The sequence below is a fragment of the Rhinolophus ferrumequinum genome, chromosome 12, assembly GCF_004115265.2.
Source record: "Rhinolophus ferrumequinum isolate MPI-CBG mRhiFer1 chromosome 12, mRhiFer1_v1.p, whole genome shotgun sequence".
NCBI lineage: Eukaryota > Metazoa > Chordata > Mammalia > Chiroptera > Rhinolophidae > Rhinolophus > Rhinolophus ferrumequinum.
The window spans coordinates 74,688,026-74,709,666 of NC_046295.1; the positions used below are offsets into that span (position 1 = coordinate 74,688,026).

At 34.7% G+C, this 21,641-nt stretch overlaps 1 protein-coding gene across 5 annotated transcripts in view; it reads right to left on the minus strand.

Moving 5' to 3' along the window:
- Nucleotides 1–8,047: 8,047 nt before the first annotated feature.
- The window catches only part of SCAI (suppressor of cancer cell invasion), a 114,835-nt gene continuing 101,241 nt past the window's right edge, over nucleotides 8,048–21,641 (minus strand). For 4 of the 5 annotated variants that reach the window (XM_033122779.1, XM_033122777.1, XM_033122776.1 and 1 more), the window contains 4 exons: nucleotides 18,969–19,041; nucleotides 14,728–14,901; nucleotides 14,431–14,531; nucleotides 8,048–8,874 (listed from right to left, as the gene is read on the minus strand). In XM_033122779.1, coding sequence (XP_032978670.1) covers nucleotides 8,728–8,874; nucleotides 14,431–14,531; nucleotides 14,728–14,901; nucleotides 18,969–19,041 — 495 coding nt within the window. In that variant the 3' untranslated portion in view covers nucleotides 8,048–8,727. Of the gene's footprint in view, nucleotides 8,875–14,430; nucleotides 14,532–14,727; nucleotides 14,902–18,103; nucleotides 18,248–18,968; nucleotides 19,042–21,641 lie in introns of those variants that run through there. The other variant, XR_004424639.1, reaches the window with a different exon arrangement.

Below are 21,641 nucleotides of genomic sequence, written 5' to 3' on the forward strand. Positions count from 1 at the left end.
AAGAAATCTACAAACTAGAATAGCATTGAATGCACAACCCCAAAATAGTTTAAAATGTCTGAGGCATTAAAGGAGCAAGCAAACTAATAGTTTAGCACATATTATGTTGTCAACAATTCTTAAATACAAAACATTTAAGCAAATAATGTTTATTTTTATATTGATGATACACTTAATATATACGTGAATTCAAGATACAAAATTCATTTACAAGAGTTCACACCTGATGAATGTAGTCACATTCCTAGAGAACACTTATCAATGCAAAAATGCTTTCAATACACTGACAACAAAAATCAAATATTCTGTAATCTGGTTATTCAGTGAACATCAAAATGACTAAATGTTTAACTTTCCATTCTCTAGTATTTTAAGTGCCCTCAACGTGGTAGGCACTATATAACAGAAGAAAACATTGGAAAGACAGGGGCCTACTGAATCCAATCTGCAGAATCACAGTGTTTACTCTGAAATTCAGTTAGTGAAGTATTAGTGAAAGGCTTACTATCCTTTATGACAGATCACTTATACAAGAGTCAAAAGTGATGAACTCAAGAAAATAAAATGTTTCAATAACCTCTCGATTTCTAAAATCTATGAAGTATTAACCATAAGAGACAAAGCAAAAAGAGGCTGCTGAAAAGGAACGTAACAAAAACATCCTTAAGAGTATGTCTGGCTAAAGCAATTTAGAAACACAACAGACAAGACTTTTACAATACCACAAACGGTCAAGTGAAATGATACTGACAATATAATTTCCCCCCTTAGTCATTGGTAGTAAATAGTCCATTCAAAATTTACTCTACTGATAATATATATATAATGGTTTGCTGTCTCACAGAGCTGAGTTAATGGATTTTGTTCTACAGTATTAACTCAGTACCCAAAATTTAATACAAATGAGCAACAAGACTGTCTCAAGGATGACAGTGATCTGTAAATAGCTAGATAGGCAACCAAAACAGCTTCATTATTTGCACGACAGATTAGCAGCACTTGGATAAGAACTGTTACATGAAAATTATTGTGCTTCATTCTCGAGAAGAGCTAATACAACTCTATAATCCCTAAAGTGTTACAATTCTATAACATTTCAGTTACAGACAAGCACAATTTTAAAAAAGTATTTCACACCACTAGAAAATCAAGTAATTATACTCTCCAAATGTAATTTCTGCTATGAATGACACAAGTGCATTTCTGCCTAATACCCATAACATAGAAAATAGGTTCACCGTTATTTTCAGGGAAAAAAGATATTCAACCTTACAATGGAAACTGCTCAGAGAAAATAATGTGGCCTGAAATGACAATAATCTTTTGCACAAAGTAAGAGATGACTTATAACTGCTTCATCAGATTCAATGATTAATGAAACTACTGTTTGTACTGATGCTACACATTGAAGATAACCTATTTGGATAAATTTCTTCACTTGTAAGCTCTACTATTAAAATGTTAGGACACTGTACCCGCCTTTCCTAATATCTAAGACCTTTCTACCTCTACTAGAAGAAGGCTCCAAAATGTAAGACTCTCTGATTGTTGAACGGCAAGTTTTATTAAACAAACAAACAAAACAGGAGGAGAACTAGCCATATGGTCTATGTGACAAAAGGAATGTACCCAGATAACTATATAAAAAGCTATGAACACAAAGTCCTAAAATATTTTACTGAACCATTAAAAGTTCTTTTTAATAAAAGATAAACAAGAGTTTAAAAAACTCATTCTTCAAGAAATAGTAATAAAAATTCTTATTGCCCTAAAACATTTTAAGCAATTTTTCTTGCAGATTTTTAATATATCACAACACATGTTTATAAGTTAGAAAAAAATCAGTAACATGCAAAGGAGGATAGGAATAAGATTTTTAAAAATACAGTGGTTATTTCTCTATGGTTTGGAAATATTTACTTTAGGATAATCATATAATCATTTCACATTTTACAATGGTTAATTGTACTGATTTGATCCTTGAGAAAACTGATGGGTCAAATCACGTTTACTCATCTTAATTTTAAATCACGGACAAGTGGACATTCACAACAGCTTCAAAAGAGAATATTAGTAAAACAAAATATTAAATATTGTTTACTGCAGACCTATAGGAAGGCCAGCTATAATTCTTGTCTCATTCTGAAAATGATGTAATTACTCAGTCTGTTAACTTTCATTCCATAAGCCTATGGACCCTGAAATTACCAATGTCTCAATAAACAATACTATACATAAAAAGATGATTGTCTTAGGATAGAGACTGGAATTGTCCACCAAAATAGGAAAATACTCCCAATTTACAGTCTGTTCTGTGACCAAATTCAGGCTTTATGATTGAGTAAATCTGGAGTGCAGAATTAATATACTTCAAAACTATTACAAACTCTGATCTACAGTTCAAATATGTTTTTTAAAAAAATCACACTGCTTCGAGTAGTTTGATAACTTTAAAAAAAAACACAAAAAAATTTAACAGAAGTATTTTAAAATTAAGAAATGGTGCTTCAATCAGTGATTAAGTGACTGTTACGCAGAAATGGAATTCTTCTCAAAAGTCAGTATTGTATCAAACTGATAAGTGAAAAATACCAATTTTAGCTGAAGAAAACATTTCACATTGTGCTCGCTTCGGCAGCACATATACTAAAATTGGAACATTTCACATCTATGAGTTCCAAAGGAAGTATTTCTATGGCACCAACAAATTAGTTACATTAATACATTTATCTTTACCCAATTAAGGGCATGCCCCCTACATGATCCTTCTGACTCCCTTCTCTTCAATAGGTGCTGATTCCATTCACACATCAATTGTTTTTCCTTAAACACAAGGCATGCTTCAGAAGTCTGGTTCAAGAACTCAGTGAAGCTGGAGCATAGTATAATATTTTGAAATTCTAGATTAAGGAAGACGAATTGCCTTAAAAACAAATTTGTTTTTAAATTCAAGTGGTCAGAATATCCAGGAAAGAATGGGAGGTTCTTTATACATGAATAGGTATAAAGTATTAATGTCTAAGAGTACAGAAGAATAGGGGAAAAGGGCTTGGTTGTCTAAGCAATTCTTACCTCATTTAACTGCAAAGGAACTGGCTTTATAACTGTTAGAGTCAGAGGTCATTCACAATGTCAATCACATCTACTGCACTTACTGCTGCTATGCTCCTCAAATCAATGTTCACATTCAGCCTGAGTCAATTCCATGAATTTTAAATAGCACAACATCTGCTCTGCTACTCTCCCATTGCAATAAATGATTTGGTTACTAAAATAGAACATCAAACACTACCAACGTTTTCACTGTTTTTTCAGAAATGCAACATTACCAAATTTTAACATTTATAACTTTATGTACAATGATGAGGCAAATGTAATATTTCGGGGGTGGTAAAATCAACTCCTGACTCTAACTTCTCTCTTTAAGGTAATTTAATGTTGGATCAGATAGATTTAATCCTCTGGAGAATAATGAAGTAAACAGTTGCTTTGCAGTTATATTTTATCATGTAAAAATAATCTCTACTTAATTTCTGCAGTGAATGTATTCAAGTATATTAAACATCTTTTACACGCTTCCATGCAAATAAACATGCCCAGTGAAGAGAGGAGATACTCTGTGGTATTTCATAGATTCACAAATTGGCACTGCACATAATTACTATCCGCTTATCCTCCCCCACCCATCATCTTTGGTAGAGGTTTGAAGGCCCAGATTTTATAGCACGCCATGCACGTAATATTAAGAATCCTACCTCGTGTGAATATATCATCAATTTGCAAACACAAGTGGTCTCATAGAGACAAAGAAATACAACTTGGAGGCATTTTATTCACTGGAAGCATTTTCTCAGATGAACATACTCATCTTTGATATGCAGCTCCAATAAGAAAAATCTACAGTCAGAAATGCCAAGACAGGACTAAATTCATCACAGCTGCTGCAAATATACAGATTAACAACCTCCTGTTCCTCAGTAAATTCCACCCCACCTAGGTAAAGCCTTATTCTAGCTAATGCCCCTTTTCCTGCCTCACAGAGACAGATATAAAATGAGACACATCTGTTAAAAAAAAAAAAAAAAGTTCCACAATTAAAATTCATTATCAGGTATTGAAATGGAAACTAGGAACATATTCCCTATTTAAAGGACATTTTCCTATCTATTTTGAAATGTGATCAAAGCAATTTTTTCCCACAGTCCCATGATACTCAATATAAATATGTTACTACTCAGTAATAATATTCAACTATGGATCAATAAAATAAAGGACTAATATAGCTTAAGAACCGCTTAAGAACCTGCTGGTGTCTCAGTTTCACATACTTAGGTTTTTCAGGTTTATATCACTAATTTATCATCAATTTAAATGAAAATTGATAGATGATTTTAAAGCTAAGAATGTCCAGCTTTCTATTAAGATCTTTGTATCTTAATTTCAACTCCAAATTAGCCCATTTTACCCAAACACAAGCCCCTCAAAATAGAAGCTCATGAATGAGATACAGCCACAGTCTAATTACAGCAGCATGAACAATGCCAATATGATGTCCTCACAGAACTTAAATAGATTCAGCCCACAATGGGTATGGGTATAGAACATACACATACTGTATCACGGCATACCAATATTTACAAATATGTACATATATACAAAAAGTATACACAGAGATTGCATTTAGCATCATAAAAATATGCACATGCCATTACAAATAAGAATTTCAAATAAATAAAGTCAACAAAAGAGCCTTCAATGTAAATACTCTTTATACTCTCCAAACACACAGGAGCATATATACACCCAAAGTATTACCAGGTGATTCGTACCATTCATATATCAAATATTTTTACTCACTTAGGGTGGGGAGGTGGTCCTGAATTACTGGCAGTAGCCAAATTGAAGACCTTGGTACCTTATTATATTTCCAGTCCAGAATGTTCTCTATATCAGGCTCATTACAAGTCTCGGTGGATAACTAAGTACAAGATTTTCAACTGAGTCCAAACCCCTTCTAAGAGACAAAAAGTTACTAAGTCATACAGGTCAGAGATTAAATTTAGAGAAGAATGCTACAGAAAACTCCATAATTTATATATATAAAAGCAGATTTGTTGCTGTTCCCTTTACCCTCGATGAAATTCAGTTCAATCGCCACCTAATCTGTTTCAGGGAATTCTATTGCAAGAAGAAAATAAAGGGCAGTAGTCACTAGCGAGAAAAAATACAACCCAGATCCTAGATCAGGAAAATTTCAGTCATGACTAGATTGCACTTTGCTTTTATAATCTCAAAACATTTCAACTTGGTAAAAATATAAAGTGTACAATAAATTCTATGTGCTTTGAGAGGTTTTGTGAGCACCACTTCCTAGGAGGAAACACACACCCACACAAAGAATATATCCTGGCTAAACTCAAAGATAAAGTGTCTAACTTGTGGATTTTTTTTATAATTAAAAATTTGCTAGGGCTGACTGATTTACTGGTTTCAATATTTGATATATTAAAAATATCATAACCTTTGTGCCAAAATATAAATCTCTAATTATTTCTTTCTTGTTCTATAGAAAGCAACCTGAGCTACCAGAAAGACTGGGCTGAGATCAGGAGATTTGAGTTTTAGTTCTAGCTCTATCACTATGAATAAACTGACAGGTTTTTTTGGGGGTGGAGTGGGGAGACAGGACCTCATATTTATCCTCTGTAAAATAGGGACGATAGTTGCTTTACCAACTCAGAAATACACAGATAAAATAATTCCATTGTGCTTAATTTTGTTTTGTGTATTACTTCTTGCAGTCTTACACTTTCTATTTTGTTTACAATGATTCTTAAGGGGGGTGAGAGACTGTATCAGAATCTCCAGGGGGAAGTTTGTGCAATTTGAAAACAATGAAGCACCCTTTCCCATTGCTTTTCTTTGTTCTTAGTTCCAGTATTTAAATTTCTGTGAATTCTAAAAATAAATAAATACAAGGCTTAACATTTCTATATTTATAAAGGGGAGCGGTATGCATTTGCTGTCTTTAGCCCACTGGGTGATTGTCCTTTTACATTTTTTCTTCCTTGATTAAAGTAATGCTTTGAAATGTAGAAGCTGGGTAGAGAGTAAAAGAGGGTTCGTTAAACTCTGTGAATGTTTAAAACTTTCATAATAAAAATTTAAAAAAAAAGGGAGAGAAAAAACAAATATGAAGTGTTTACACAAATGTAATCGTCTCAATAAGGCTTACCCTGATCACATTTAAACATTGCTCTTTGCCCCAAAACAAACGAAACATTTCCTACCACTCTCTAACTTTTCTTCATACTACTTATGACTTTCTAACATAAATTTACTTACTATGTTTATTGCCTGACGACTCCTACTAGAATGGAAGCTTCATGAAGACAAGAATTTTTGAAGTCTACTTTGTTTGCTCCCCCAATGCCTAGAACAAAATCTGGAGTATAGCTGTTGTTCAGTACACTTTTTTTTTTTTAAGGCATGAATCAAACAATAATTTAGAATTTTCTAGCAGTTTGCCTCCCAAGATCACTTCAGTTCACTTTAGATTTTTCTCTACTATTAGCTTAAGAAGCAATGTCATCTAAACTCTAGTTAAAATTTCTAAAACCCCTTGTTCTTAGACAAACATATTTCTAACCACGAAAGCGCTAATATTAATTTCAGGAGATCCTCTCTCTGAACTAGTTTCTATAATAACTAAGTGGGACGCAGATATTTTCTTGAATAAAAGCTAGGTAAATATGATCTAGAAAAGAAAGTGTGTACACTAAAATCAGTTTTCAAGGTGGCAAGGCTAGAGAAATCAGTATCTTTTGGGACCAAGAGTTCACATTACAGAATCATAGAGTTGGATAGGACCTTGGGCCAATGCCTTCATTTTACAGATGAGCGTGCTAAAAAGCAGAGAAACGAAGACACCTGTCAAGGGCATAAAGCTATTTACCAGGAAAGCCAGGATTAGAACTCAGGTCTCCTACTTCTCAGACCAGTGTTCTTTATGCTAAACAGGTGAGGATAAAGCTCAGGATGTAAAATATTTAGCATCAGAGACCAGGAAAAAAAATATGTGTTGTTAGGAATATTAGTGGCACAGACCTTCAGGAGAATTACAAGAGGTCAGACAACCAAGGCCAGTCTATTGCTGTAGTCTAGGTGAATGCTGAGATGAAAGGAAAGCTATGAAGTCCATTAAGGGACGGAAAAAAAAGGAAAGCAGTCTTTAGCTGATAATGAAAAACAACCCAGTAGCAAAGGAAACCTCTCTCCAGAATAAATTTTCCAAAGCTTTCTGAAATAACGTTTAGAAGAACAAGCAAAAACAATAAAAAAATGAAATACCACAAAATCCCCCCAAACTAAGAACAATAACTTCAAGACTTCAGATGAAAAATCAGCAAATTGGAACACGCATACGAATAACTTAGACCGAAATAATACTCCATGCCAGAAATGAAAACCAAGTTAAAAATATTACAATAAAATTTCTCTAGGGACATAAGAAAGAGGCACCAAAAGCAATCACCTCATTTCCCCTGGGATTGCCAGAGGTAGAATGTGAGCCTGTACAGAAAATTAGGTAGAAGGGCATTTGAGTCATAATTTTTTGAACTTGAATGCTGTGGAGTAAAAAGGCGGGGGGAGGGGAGAATCATAGCTAGTGCCTGTAAAATTAAGGAAGCAAAACAAAAAAATATATACTGAGTCCTATTAAAATAAAAACTTGTGCATGAATATAAAATATTAAATACAAGAAGATTAAAAAAAATCTTATTGCCAAATTGTCAATGTTAAAGGAACTTCCATTTTAGGTTAAATAACAATTCAGTTACCCTTCAACTAAAATTAAAAACATCTCTGACTCTGAAGTCTCATAAATTTGAAATAGGCAAAGATTACAAACTATGCACTGTATGCCATGGACTTCAATCTAGACAGTCTTTAAACCTGATAAATTAAGAATATAAATACAATTCCTACTAGAAACTGACAATCTGATTTTTTTAAGTGAAATATTTAAAAGTTGTTCTTTTCAATGTCCAGCACTCAAAGACTACAAAGAAAATAAAATATGCAAAGAGGACTCACACATTACAAATGATATTTACCACCTCAAGACCCCAATTTAAGATTTGGTTTTCAGATGCAAATCAATCCTATACAATTTCTGAAATTCTGACAGTATTTAAACAAATGATTTCAAGAACTGTCTCGGTTATATGTCTAAGAATCACACATTTTCTACCTACTAACTTGGAATGAAAAGAAATATGGCAGGACTGTTCTTGACTTTTATTAGTCCATGCTGGCTAGTTTCATCTCCATGAACAATTACATATTTTCCTAATCCATACATGTAAGGTCCAAGTTTAAGAGTTGGATTTTCCTCATTATACAAAAATAAATAATTTACTCTTCTCAGAGTGACTACTTGAGTGTAGGATTAGATGCTATAGGTAAGTATTCATACCTCAAAAAAATAAAAATAAAAATTCCAAGATTAACTGAGTGTTTTAAAAGATCTGAAAGATTGTATTTTAAAACAGTTATCCTAAAAGTTTGAACATTTTTTTCAGTTTGTTTTTAAAATGGTGGTCCTAAATTAAAAAATAAAAACTAAGTAACACCACTACGTATGTGTCTGTCATCACATTAGAAAACTGCACCATTTAAAATCTGTGGCAAATGAAAAACTGTTTTGACAAGAGGATTTTTGTTTTAATAGTCATCTATGGTATTTTCAAGGAACACGTTTCGAACATCCAGAATGGATGCCAATTCCAAAATGTGCTTCTGGAGATGAGGGTTCTCTACTGTTTCATCCCTTGGCAGTTGTGGATATGATTCTGGATAATTTCGTGTTTCCTGGTAGGCAAAGAAGAGAAATAAGTTTTACAGTTTAATGAAAGAAAATGATAAACATTAATATTACTGTTAACATTAACAATATTAAGGAGTAAATTTGTATTTTTTTCTTTCATATTATTATTGGTAATATATTTATTGAACACATGAAATTGCTGACATTTGACTATCCTGACCTTTAAAATGGCAATTTCATGTAGTTTAACCTAATATATTAATTTAGTGAGTCAATTCACAAATATTTACTATGGACTTTTATTTCTGGGCACTATGTTATATTGTGGAAACAAAATAAATCCTACATGTGGGGGACGGGGAAATCCAAGCACGTACAGAATTTCAACAAGTATTTGTTAAATGAGGGAATAAATAGATGTTGCAATGGAAATGAAAACGAGAAAGAAGATATGAGAAGCACTGAAAAGGTCAAATTAATGGGCCTTGGAAATTAATTACAGGAGAGAGAGAGGTGTCAAAAATGGCTGTAAGATTTCAGAAAAGGGTGACTTGAGAGAAGGGTTGGGAGCAACTGAGAGAAAAAGAGAAGTAAAGGAGGAGATTAACTTAGGGATAGTACAAAGTTTCAGGTTTTAGGTGTATTTTATTTGAAGTAATAGGTTAATACAAATAGAACTGCTCCTCAACCAGAATTTGAAAGTTCAGGGCTGTATCTCAGCGGACAAGTTTGAGCAGTATATGTAAATAAACGATATAATCTGCATGGAGATAAATATTAAAGCCATGAAGATGGATGAGATGTCTAAGAATCTTATCAAAGAGTAAAACAACACCACCACCACCACCAACAGAGTTCCTAAAAAGGGAGATGAAAGTTCAAAAAAACAGAAAAGGAATAATAAAAAAGAAAAAAATTGTAATTACATGGAAGCAAAAGGAGACAATTTCAAGAATCAGGTGATTATCATTTGGAAATTCTTCATTTGGCCATTTCTATAGACTGTAATTTGCCACACATTTAAAACTTCCTGAAGAAATAAGTTACTACTTTTCTGTGTATCTAACATGACAGTTCATATATTCAAATTTCATTTCATCTCATTCCTGTAGGCTTCACTCATTGCATATTACAAAGACCAAATTTTTGTTTTACCGCACTAAATACTATGAGTAGTGACAAAAATGAAATGTTCAAAAACCAAAAAAAGAAAAAAACACAAGAACTCCTGGGGGACTCCTGCAAGTTGAACAATTCTCTCAGCTCACACAGGGCTGGGAGATGTTTGAGTTCTGACCAAACATCCCCCAGAGTGGAGATATTTGCTGAAATGGGACATGAGATCCCAGCAGAATCATGCTTCCCAATATTAGGCCAAATCAAGCTTACATCTATATGCTAACACTACTCTAAATCTACCTCTAAAAAGTTTACAAACAAGCCATGAAAAGGTCAAAGAGATTTGAAAGTAATTTCACTCCTGCCAAAACAAAGTCTAACACTTTTTAAAGAAAGGCAACAAAATCCAGAATTCAACATCAATGCAAAAAATTAGGAATACTGAGACCCATAGCCAGTAGGAAAAAAAATAAAAATAAATGTATAAGTAATAGAGAATATAGCATTAGCACATAAGGACTTGAGCTATTACAAAAACATTCAAGAGCACGACAAAAACATAAATAAGAAAAATGAGAAATATTAAAAGAACCAAATAGAATGTCTAAAGGATAATACATGACTATAAAATTCCTTTAACCCAGATATACAAGGTTGACTTACTTTAAGAAAATCAATCAGTGCTATTCACTGTGTTAGAATTAATATATATCAGATCAAGTAAGGCAGAAAAAAGTATTTTACAATCTTCTATACCCATTCCTGATAAAAAAAAAAACTCTCAGCAGATTAGAAATAGAAGGGAGCTCAGTCAACCTGGAAAAGGGCATCTATGAAAAACCAACAATTAACATTATAATTTATGGTAAACAACTAAATATTTTCCCCCTAAAACCAGGAACAAGGCAAGGATATTCATTCTCACTACTTCTACTCAACATTTTACTGGAAGACCTACCCCTGACATAAAGCATACATACACACACCAAAAAACCCACAATAAAATGCACACATACAGATTTGAAAGGAAGAAGTAAAATTACGTTTTTTGAAGATATGATCGTGTACACAGAAAATCTTAGGGAGTGTATAAAAAAATCTAACAGAATACTTCATTTTAGCAAGACTGCAGGATACAGGGTCAATTTAAAAGCAGCAGTATGTCTATAAGCAAAAAACGAAAAAGAAATAAGAAATACAATTCTATTTATAAAGCATCCTAAAACTTGAAATACTTTGGAATAAATTTAATAAGACAACAAGTAAGACCTGTATGATGAGAACCACACAATTATTGCTGAGAGAAACTAAAAAAGACCTAAATAAATGTGGAGATATACCATATTAATTGATTAGAAGACTCAATATTATTCAAATACAACTCACCACAGATTGTTTACATAAATTAAACTCAGTCCCATTCAAAATGTGAAGCTGATGCTAAAATTCACAGATATACAAAGGACCTACAACAACCAAACCACTTAAAAAATTTTAGGGGGTGGGCATTCATACTACAAGATTTCAAGATTTACTATAAAGCTACAATAAAGGCATTAAGTTGTATTGGAGAAAAATGTTATCAATGAAACAATTTAGAGTCCAGAAATATCCCTGTACATATATGGTTGACTGATTTTCAAAAAAGTAACAAAAATGACTCAAGTAGAAAAAAGAATAATCTTTTCAACAAATGATACTAGAACAATTTCACATCCATATTAAAGAAAACTTAAACTCTTACTTTACACTGTAAACAAAAATTAACTCAAAATATAGCATAGACCTAAATGTAAAACCTAAAACTATAAAACTCCTACAAGAAAACGGGGAAAAAGATCTTTGTGACTTTGGGATAGGCAAAGATTTCTTAGATAAAACACATCACCAAAGGAAAAGACTGATTAATTGAAAATTCATCAAAATATTAAAAGTTTAGTCTTCAAAAGCCGTTAGAAAAAAAAACAAAACACCACCCAGTGGCTCAGGTGTTTGGATCGCCGGAGGCTGGCATGAGTGGAAAGCAGCCAGTGTGAGTGGCTGTGGGTTGCTGTGTGCTGCCTTGTACTGCCGAGAGTGGCCAGCACAAGCGGCGAGAGCTGCTGTGAACCGCCCACCCACTGCCTCAGCGGGGCAGGGGGAGGGGGAACGCAAGGCTCATAATAGCAGCACGGGCCAGGGAGCTGTGTCTTACACAACTAGACTGAGAAATAATGGCTTGAACCTGAAGGGGGGAGGGGGATGCCGAAGAAGGGGAAAAAGAAAAAAAAAAGCAAGCCACAGAATGGGATAAAATATAGCTAATAAGCATGGGAAAAGATGTCCAATATCATTATTTACCAGTAAAGTGCAAATTAATACTACAATGAGAAACCACTATAAATCCACCACAATGGTTAAAATGGACACCATGTGTTGGCAATGATATAGAGAAACTCTCACATGCTGTTGGCTGGTACAACTACTTTGAGAAGAGTCTGGCAGTTTCTTATAAAACTAAACATATACATACCCCATGACCAAGAAACTTCAAAACATAAGTCTGTGCAAAGACTTGTACAAGCATGTTCATAGCCACTTTATTTGAAGAGTCAAAAATTTTAAACTCCCCAAGTGTTCATCAAAAGGAAAAGGCCTAAATAAACTGTGGTATATTCGGACGATGGAATACTACTTGGTAATAAAAAGGAATGAACTACGTACTTATACATGAAACAACATGGATGAATCTCAAAGACAATATGCTTGATCAAAGAAGGTTTACACTGTATAATTCAAGTTCATGAACAGGAGAAACTAATCAATAGTGAAAAATAGTGAAAAGGGAGTTGCTTCTGGGGTTTGAATGAAAAATGGTGTGGAGACAATTTTTTGGAATGGTGCTATGTTGTATAACACAAATGGGGTTTCAGTTACACAGGTATATCTATTTGTCAAAACTCATTGAATGGTACACTATAGTTTTGTGCATTTCACTGTATGTAAACTTTACCTTAAAAAAGTAAATATACATATCTATATTTATCTATCTATGTATCTATCTATCTATCTATAAAATTTCCAGCTATTTATATGTGTGATGAAGTGTTGAGAGATAAACCCTACTGATGTCCACAATTTACTTCAAATTGCATCAAAAAATGAGATGAAATGATGAATGGAAAGAGAGAGAGATAAATGGACAAATACAGGAGAAAGCAAATATACCAAATTGTTAACTATAGAATCTAGTTAGCAATGGATTTTCACTGTACAATTCTTTAATATTTTAAAATTATAATAATAAATGGGAAAAATAACATTTTAAAACTAACAGTTGCAAAAGACTTTTAAAAATGTTCAGGCCTATTTGAGAAAGACCCAAATGTTACTTATAAAAGTGGAAAATAAAATGGCTAAAATTTTTAAAACCTCAATGAGCAGTGATATGTCCCTAATTGAATACACAGAAACAAACGACTTAGAGCAAAACAGACAAAAGACTTTAACTCACTCTTCATAAAGAACACAGAATAAAACACATGGAAAGTTGCTCAACCTCAAAAGTAATCCCAGAAATGAGCTACTGTCTTACACCCACCTGATTCGCATGTAATATAAAGTATGACTGCATCAAATGTTGGCCTGGATTAGAACTATAGCGACTCTTAACACAGTGCTAGTGCAAGTGTAAATTGATACAACCACTTTGTCAAATGTTTGGCATTACCTAGTAAAGTTGAATATGCCTAAATCATCTGACCTTGCATTCATTCCCCTATAAAATATTCCTTTGCTTTTTTCCCTCCAACTAACACATTTCATCTGAATGTGGCAAGCTGCAGATCACAGACACTTCATGACAGAATTATCTGACGAATACTAGAATTGCCAGTCTTTTCGCCAGAAAAAGTCTTATATATGTATACCAAGAAATTGATGGGAGATTTCACAGTGGTACTGTTTATAATACTAAAAAACTGGAAACAACCCAAATGTCCATTATCAGTAGAAGAGATGAGTCAAACAGATACACAGTCAAACAATGGAATCCCACGTAGCGGTGAAAACGAATGAATGAAAGCTACAGTCAGCCACCAACATGGCTCCATCTCAAGAATATAATAGTGAGTGTAAAAAAGAAAGCTGGGGACGAATACACACAATATGAATCCACCAATACGCTGTGGAGGAAGACACATCCATGTGGCAAAACTTGAAAGAAAAGTGAACGCAAGTGATAAAAATCAGGCTTTTAGTTTCATTTGCGAGGGAGACAGGATCAGGAAAGACCTGCAGAGGGGCCTCAAAGGTAATGAAAGTGTTCCATTTCTTCAACTGGGTGGTAGGTACTCAGATATGCATTACATTGTTCATCGTTATACCTTACACAGTAATTTGTGAATATTATTTTGGATTTATTCAAAGTATTTAATACAGGTAAAATGTAATACATGATTCTTAAATACTTAAATATTTCTTCTATGATATTTTTTGCCTACCCGAAAAATCTTGTGCATCCTCATGGTGGCTGAACAAAAGACAAATCTTGTGAGAAGCAAGCGAAGAAATTCATCTCCAAAAAACTGGAGGAATGCCTGATCTGCAAAGAGGAGAAAGGTGACAGCAAAAGGATGCTTCAATGGAAAATACATTTTAAAGGGGAAGAAAAGTTCAGGAAAACCTTCTCAACTTTCCTGCCTTCAACAAATACCTTTATGAATTCAAACAATTCAATTTAAACAATTTTAAACCATTATATAATTTCTGTTAAGTGTGCAGTTAGATTAGTAGGGTACCTATTGAACGTGAATGGGTCAGTAGCTGGGCAATATCGCGGTTGATTTTTCGAAGATATTCTTGACACTTTTCCCATAGGCCTCTACGCATGCTTGACAATCCAGAGACAAATAGGAAGGCCATTAGAGGATTGTTCAAAAAGAGAGTGAAGAGGCTACCTCGCTGAGATTGATCTGTAATAACAAACATGTTTTATATATACAGACAACAGTTTTGCAAAGGAGATGCATTTGAGGCACATTTTAATACACCGATAATGTATAAAATTAAAGCTTTATCATTAAATCATAATTCGACAAAGTAGATTCTACATGGAACTACAAAAATATATCCCAGGTAATACTGCTGAACAAACTTTAGAGCCTAATAAACTTAAGAGAAATGGAAAATGAACATTGTCCTTTGCTTCCCCACCCCAACGTATTCCTTCCCTTCCCCTTCCCCGCCCCTAAAAAAATTCATACAAATATAGCAAGGGCTAGGTCACAGGCAGTTCAGACAGAATTCTCTGACGAGTACCAGAATGGCCAAGCTTTTTCAGTCTTTCGTTAGTTGCTCTTTCTCTGCCTATCCCTTAAATATCGATATTTTCTATCTTTGGCCCGATACATTGCTGCTCTCACCTAATCCCATAATTTCAATTATCATTTATGTACCTCCTGATTCCCCTTTCTCTATCTGCAGCCTAGATGGAACTCCTTAAGCTCAGAACTAATATGTGACTGGCCCAAATTAAGAAACACTATGAAGTGTAAAATACACACGGAATGTCAAAGCCTCAGTACAAATAGACATTGTTCACAGTAGTTTCACGAGCTTCTTTCTCTTTTGCAAAAAAATGTGGTTCCTATGGGGGTGGCTGGTTAGTTCAGTTGGTTAGAGCATAGTGCTCTTAACAACAAGGTTGTCGGTTCGATCCCCACATGGGCCAGTGTGAGCTGTATCCTCCACAACTATATTGAAACAACTATTTGACTTGGAGCTGATAGGTCCTGGAAAAACAAACTTAAAAAAAAAATGTGGCTGGGGCTGGCCCGGTGGCTCAGGCGGTTAGAGCTCCATGCTCCTAACTCCGAAGGCTGCTGGTTCGATTCCCACATGGGCCAGTGGGTTCTCAACCACAAGGTTGCCAGTTCAATTCCTCGAGTCCCGCAAGGGATGGTGGGCTCCGTCCCCCGCAACTAAAATTGAACACGGCACCTTGAGCTGAGCTGCCGCTGAGCTCCTGGATGGCTCAGTTGGTTGGAGCGCGTCCTCTCAACCACAAGGTTGCAGGTTTGACTCCCGCAAGGGATGGTGGGCTGCACCCCCTGCAACTAGCAATAGCAACTGAACCTGGAGCTGAGCTGCGCCCTTCACAACTAAGATTGAAAGGACAACAACTTGACTTGGAAAAAAGTCCTGGAAGTACACAGTGTTCCCCAATAATGTCCCGTTCCCCTTCCCCAATAAAATCTTTAAAAAAAAAAAAAAGATGTGGCTAAAATTACATAGGTGACTCCCATTATATTTCTATTGGTTAGAGTTTCTCTAAACTACTACTGTGTTTCCCCAAAAATAAGACCTAGCCGGACAATCAGCTCTAAAGAGTCTTTTGGAGCAAAAATTAATATAGGACCTGATATATAATATATAATAATACCAGGTCTTGTATTAATTTTTGCTCCAAAAGACGCATTAGAGCAGATTGTCCGGCTAGGTCTTATTTCTGGGGAAACACGGTATAGTCAATCTAAGTCTCAAAGGTAACTTTGAACTCAGCATGTCAAAAATTGGAAACAAAATCTTCCCCTTTGTTCTCTTATAAATCTACTGCTTATCCAGTATCATTATTTCCACCAGACCTCAGCCAGAAACCTGCACATCCATTCCTGTGTTCCTCCTCTCCCTTATTTTTCATCATCACCACGTCCATCACCACGTCCTGCTGGTTCTCTGGGCTTAGTATCTTTTGAAGCCAGCTAACCATCCATTTTTCCCACTCCAGCCACCACCATCTCCCTAATGCTCTTCTCCAACTGATTGTACACAAGGTTAACTGATACTCTTTTGTGTTACTGCTCTGTTTAAAATCTTTTGATGGCAACCCATTGTCCTCCATTTAAATCTCTTAACAAATCATAAAAGGCTTTTCATAATTCAGTCACACAATCCCAAACTCTACCAGGAACTACTTTAATTTCTCTAAATGTTCCATAAACTCTCATCTCAGAGCACTTATACCTCAGGGCTTACATGCCATTTCTCTGCAAGAATACTCTTTTTCAACCATTTCCCATCCCCACCCAATTCTACATGTCCTTCAACACCACTTTAGACATCATTTCATCCACTTTCTCCATTCTCAAAGTCTGGTTAGGCGTTCCACATGCTTTCTCGTATGAAACACTAATAGCACCTACAGTGATTGTTAGGTTGTCTACATCTCCTACCAGGCAGTTGGCTCTGTGAGACGTATAACTGTTTGTCTGGTCAGTGTCATCTCTAATGCCTATCTGATAAATGTTGAATAAATGTTTGTTGGATGAATGAAGTAACTCTTGGTTAAAGAGAAAACTGTAGACTTTAGATACCAGAGGCACAGGAATATAATTTGACATTCCAAATACTTAGGTATTTGCTAGTTTGGTGCCCAGACAGGGAACACTTAGGGATTAGAGGTCTAAACTTTGTAGCACAAATAGGATACTGGACTAAAAAATACTGAGGATATATATTACAACTAAGCATATTAGTAATAATGAGAGTTGGCACATATTGAATACTTATTATATACACAGAATTATTCTATGAGGTAAGTATACTACTATTATTTACATTTGATAGGAAATAAACTGAGGCACAGAATGGCTAAGTGACTTCCCAAGGTCACATAGCTAGTAAGTGACTGAGTTGGGATTCAAATTCAGTCTGCCTCCAGAGTCTGTTATTACTCTATATACAGACGGTGCCAAAAAAGCAGTATACTCATTTTAAGAAAGGAAAAAACTGGATTAAAATTATAATACTCAATATATACCAATAGCAAAAGTTTGAATACAAATCATGTATATACATTTTTTTTTGGCACCCCCAATGGCACCCCTGGTGTAATAAAGCCTTTCAGACCAAATAACCTTGATATTAACACATTAGACCATGCAATTTTAAATAAAGCTGCCTCTTGACAGGACAAATTGATAACAAAAAGTGCTCTCAAGTAATTAGAAGGGGTCATATTTCTCCAGAAATGATAAGCAACAGGTTAACCGAGTCCTCAAAGCAGGAGAATTTTACCGTTGTTTGAAGGTAAGTTCTATCCCTTATTAATTTGACTTTTGGATACATGAACTTAATATTTCTACATGTTTTTCCCTGTTAAATAGCATAACTTACCTTAAAACAACGGTGAAAAGTCTCCAGCTTCTCTCAGGCATTCAACTGCTGCCCATCACTTCCTGTGTCAAACTATGTCAGCAGACAGGGCTTCTGGCTGGGAAGTAGCAGTAAAATGCCATCTCCCACAGAGAGACATCAGCACTATTCACAGTCAGGGAGATAGTGAAAGAGTGACAAGTACTGCTAAAACACGGTTAAGGTTTGTTTAGTATTTTACCTAGCTTAATGACTGCGAGTTAGAACCAGATTTTGTGTTGCTGATTAAGGACAAATTATTAAAGACAAAAAGGTCTTTCACTTCTCAATTCATTTGAGAAATGTCTCTCTGGCACACTGAGAAGAGGTTCTTTTATTTAAAAAAATATACAACATGGTAAAAGTGTGAATAAAAGAAACTCTTTAAATTGCGCCAGTTTAGGGTATCCTAACTCTTATGCATAGGCTGAGAAGTTTTCCAGACCAGAAATCTTCAGTCTTAAAAGATGCCTAAAACATGTAGCCAGAGATACAGGAAATCATGGTAGATGGATGAGGACGAGCTCACGAAAACAAAGAGCTGCAAAACAAATTTTAAAATTCACAAATCATGAGTTCCCCAAGAGCAAGGGACCAAAACCACCCTTTTCTCAGGCATGCTTTGCCATTTATTTGAGAATTATCTCAAGGCCTAAAGGTAGCACATTCAAGAAGTCTGGTGGTTGGCCAGACTTCTGGGTTGGTTTCAGACTGACACCTGCCCCACTAAACACTGTAATTCCACATGTGATCATTATCGGTGGGGGAGACAAAGGTCAGTATTATTTAAAACATAGACAGTGTTTATTTGCAACCTATGGATATAAGAGGTAATGACAGCACATACCTTGTAAAGCTTTTGGATATGCTGTAGGAGAAAGCAAGCAGACTAATGGCTGTCCAAATAAGTTTGTGAAATTCTGTAATATATAAGAATTTAAAACATTCATTAAAGGTTTGACAAAAGATAGTAGTTTTCCAAAGCACAGCATTAGTGTATAGATCGGGCCCATTGACTCATAACAGCTGCAGAAACATCAGTAACAGCTGAAGAGACTGCCATTCATGCATAACTACTATGCATAACAGGCTTTCTTAACATAGTGACATTTACTAAGTGAACTATTGATTTTTAAAATAAAGGCATGGATATGGTTGCAGTGTTACGGCGGGTGGGGGCGGGGAGGAAGATGTCATCAGGCTGCCTACCAAGAGGCCGCCCATTAGTGAAGGTGTACTCACAGGGGGGATTTTTCCAAGAGCTAGGATCTGGCTCTCAGCCTCACAGGCTCTAACTTACTGGTCTGTGAAGGTTGGATCCATCTCACTGGGAATCATATTACCGTGTGTCCCCGAAAATAAGACCTAGCCGGACAATCAGCTCTAATGAGTTTTTTTGGAGCAAAAATTAATGTAAGACTTGTGCGTCTTTTGGAGCAAAAATTAATATAAGACTCGGTCTTACCGAGTCTTATATTACATTATTACCGAGTCTTATATTATTATAAGTCTTATATATGAGTCTTATATTATTATAAGACTTATATAAGACTGAGTCTTATATTATTACCAAGTCTTATATTAATATACGACCGAGTCTTATATTAATTTTTGCTCCAAAAGACGCATTAGAGCTGATTGTCCGGCTAGGTCTTATTTTCGGGGAAACACGGTAACTACTCACACAGAATGGTGTATAAAAACAGAATGTCAATGTGTAAAAATTAATTTACAGGGAGAATTAAACTGACACTCAAATTAGAACACTCTTTGCATGATTAAGGATATCTTTTCCCTAAAGGCAGATCTATGTGGGAAATAAAATTATAAACTGTTTGGTAAAACTCCTAAAAGTAAACTTAATAAGAAGTGAAAAAAACATAAATAACTAAAAAACATTCCTGAATCATAAAAATTAAGCCTAGAACAAATGGAAAGACACATTATATTCTTAGAGAGAAACCCATTCTAAAGATGTCATTATACTAATTTGTTAAAATTTAAACCAATCTCAATAAAAATAGCCAAAGATTTTTTTTCCTGCAACTGAAAAATATAATCATAAAGTTCATATGGAAAAAGTAGATTAGCCAGGAAAACTCTGAAAAAGAAGAGCAAAGACGGAGAAAAAGACTCATCAAATATTAAAACATACTTTAAAGTCTCAGTAATTAAAATATGCGGCAGTAACATAAGACTAGGTAGAAGACCAATGGAAGAGAGTGAAGAGTCCAGAATTAGACCCCAAAACAGATTGGACTTGAGTACAATGATAAAGATAACAGTTCAAACTGGTAGAAAAAACTGGATAGATATGTAGAAAAAAGGTGACTCCATACTTCACACCAGATGCTAGGTCAAGTTCCAAATATGTCAAAGATTTAAATGTAAAAAAAAGTGCTGAAAGAAAATGTAAAATAAGGATTTTCGTAGCCTAGAAGATCTTCCTAACTATTGTAATTAAGATTAATAAACCCAGTTCAAAAATCAAAGACTTGTGCATAGTAAAATATAGCCATAAACTAAATAAAAAGCCAAATGATGAACTGGGGAATATATATGCAACTCACATTACAAAGGATTAATCTCCTTAACATAGAAAGGTCTTTTCCGACTCCATAAGAAAAAGACCGCTGACCCAATAGAAAAATGGGCGAAAGAGAATTCCCAGAAAAGGGAATACATTTGGCTCAAATACAAGAAAAGATGCTCAGTCTTACTGGTAATAAAATAAATAAAAATCAAAGCTACACCAAATCTTCATTTTTTAACCTTTTAGTTTAGTAAAATTTCTAAGTTTCAGAATATACACTTTTGGCAAAACTATGGGGAAATAAACACTAACATGTAAATGGTAAGAATATAAGTTGGTATAAACTTTTTAGAAGACAATTTGGCAGTATCTATTAAATTCAAATGCATATTCCATTAACACAGCAATTTCACAACTAGGAACATACCATATGAATATACTCTCAAACACGTGAAAATATCGTTAAGTCCTCAGTTATTCCTTGCAGCATTGTTAGCAACAGTATTAGGACTGGAAATATGACCAGCAAGAAGAGACTGATAAGAATAAATCATGGCATAACCATATAATGGAACACTATGCAGCTATAAAAAAAGAGTGAGGACAATTTTCCTTTTTTTATGAGTTCCAGGTATACAAAAGAACATGATGATTAGACATTTACACCCATCACAAAGTGATAACCCCCCAAGTCTATTACCCCTCTGACATCGTACATAGCTATTACAATACCAATGACTATATTCCCTATGCTGTACTTTACATCCCGTGACTATACAAATATATACTTTATTATAGTTGACATTGAATATTAGTTTATTAGTTTCAGGTGTACTGCACAGTGGTTAGGTATTTATATACTATGAAGTGATTGCCCCCATAAGTCCAATACCCATCTGACACACTTGTCTTTACATTATAGACTATACTCCCCATACTGTATTTAACATCCCCATGACTATTTTGTGACTACCAATTTGTACTTGC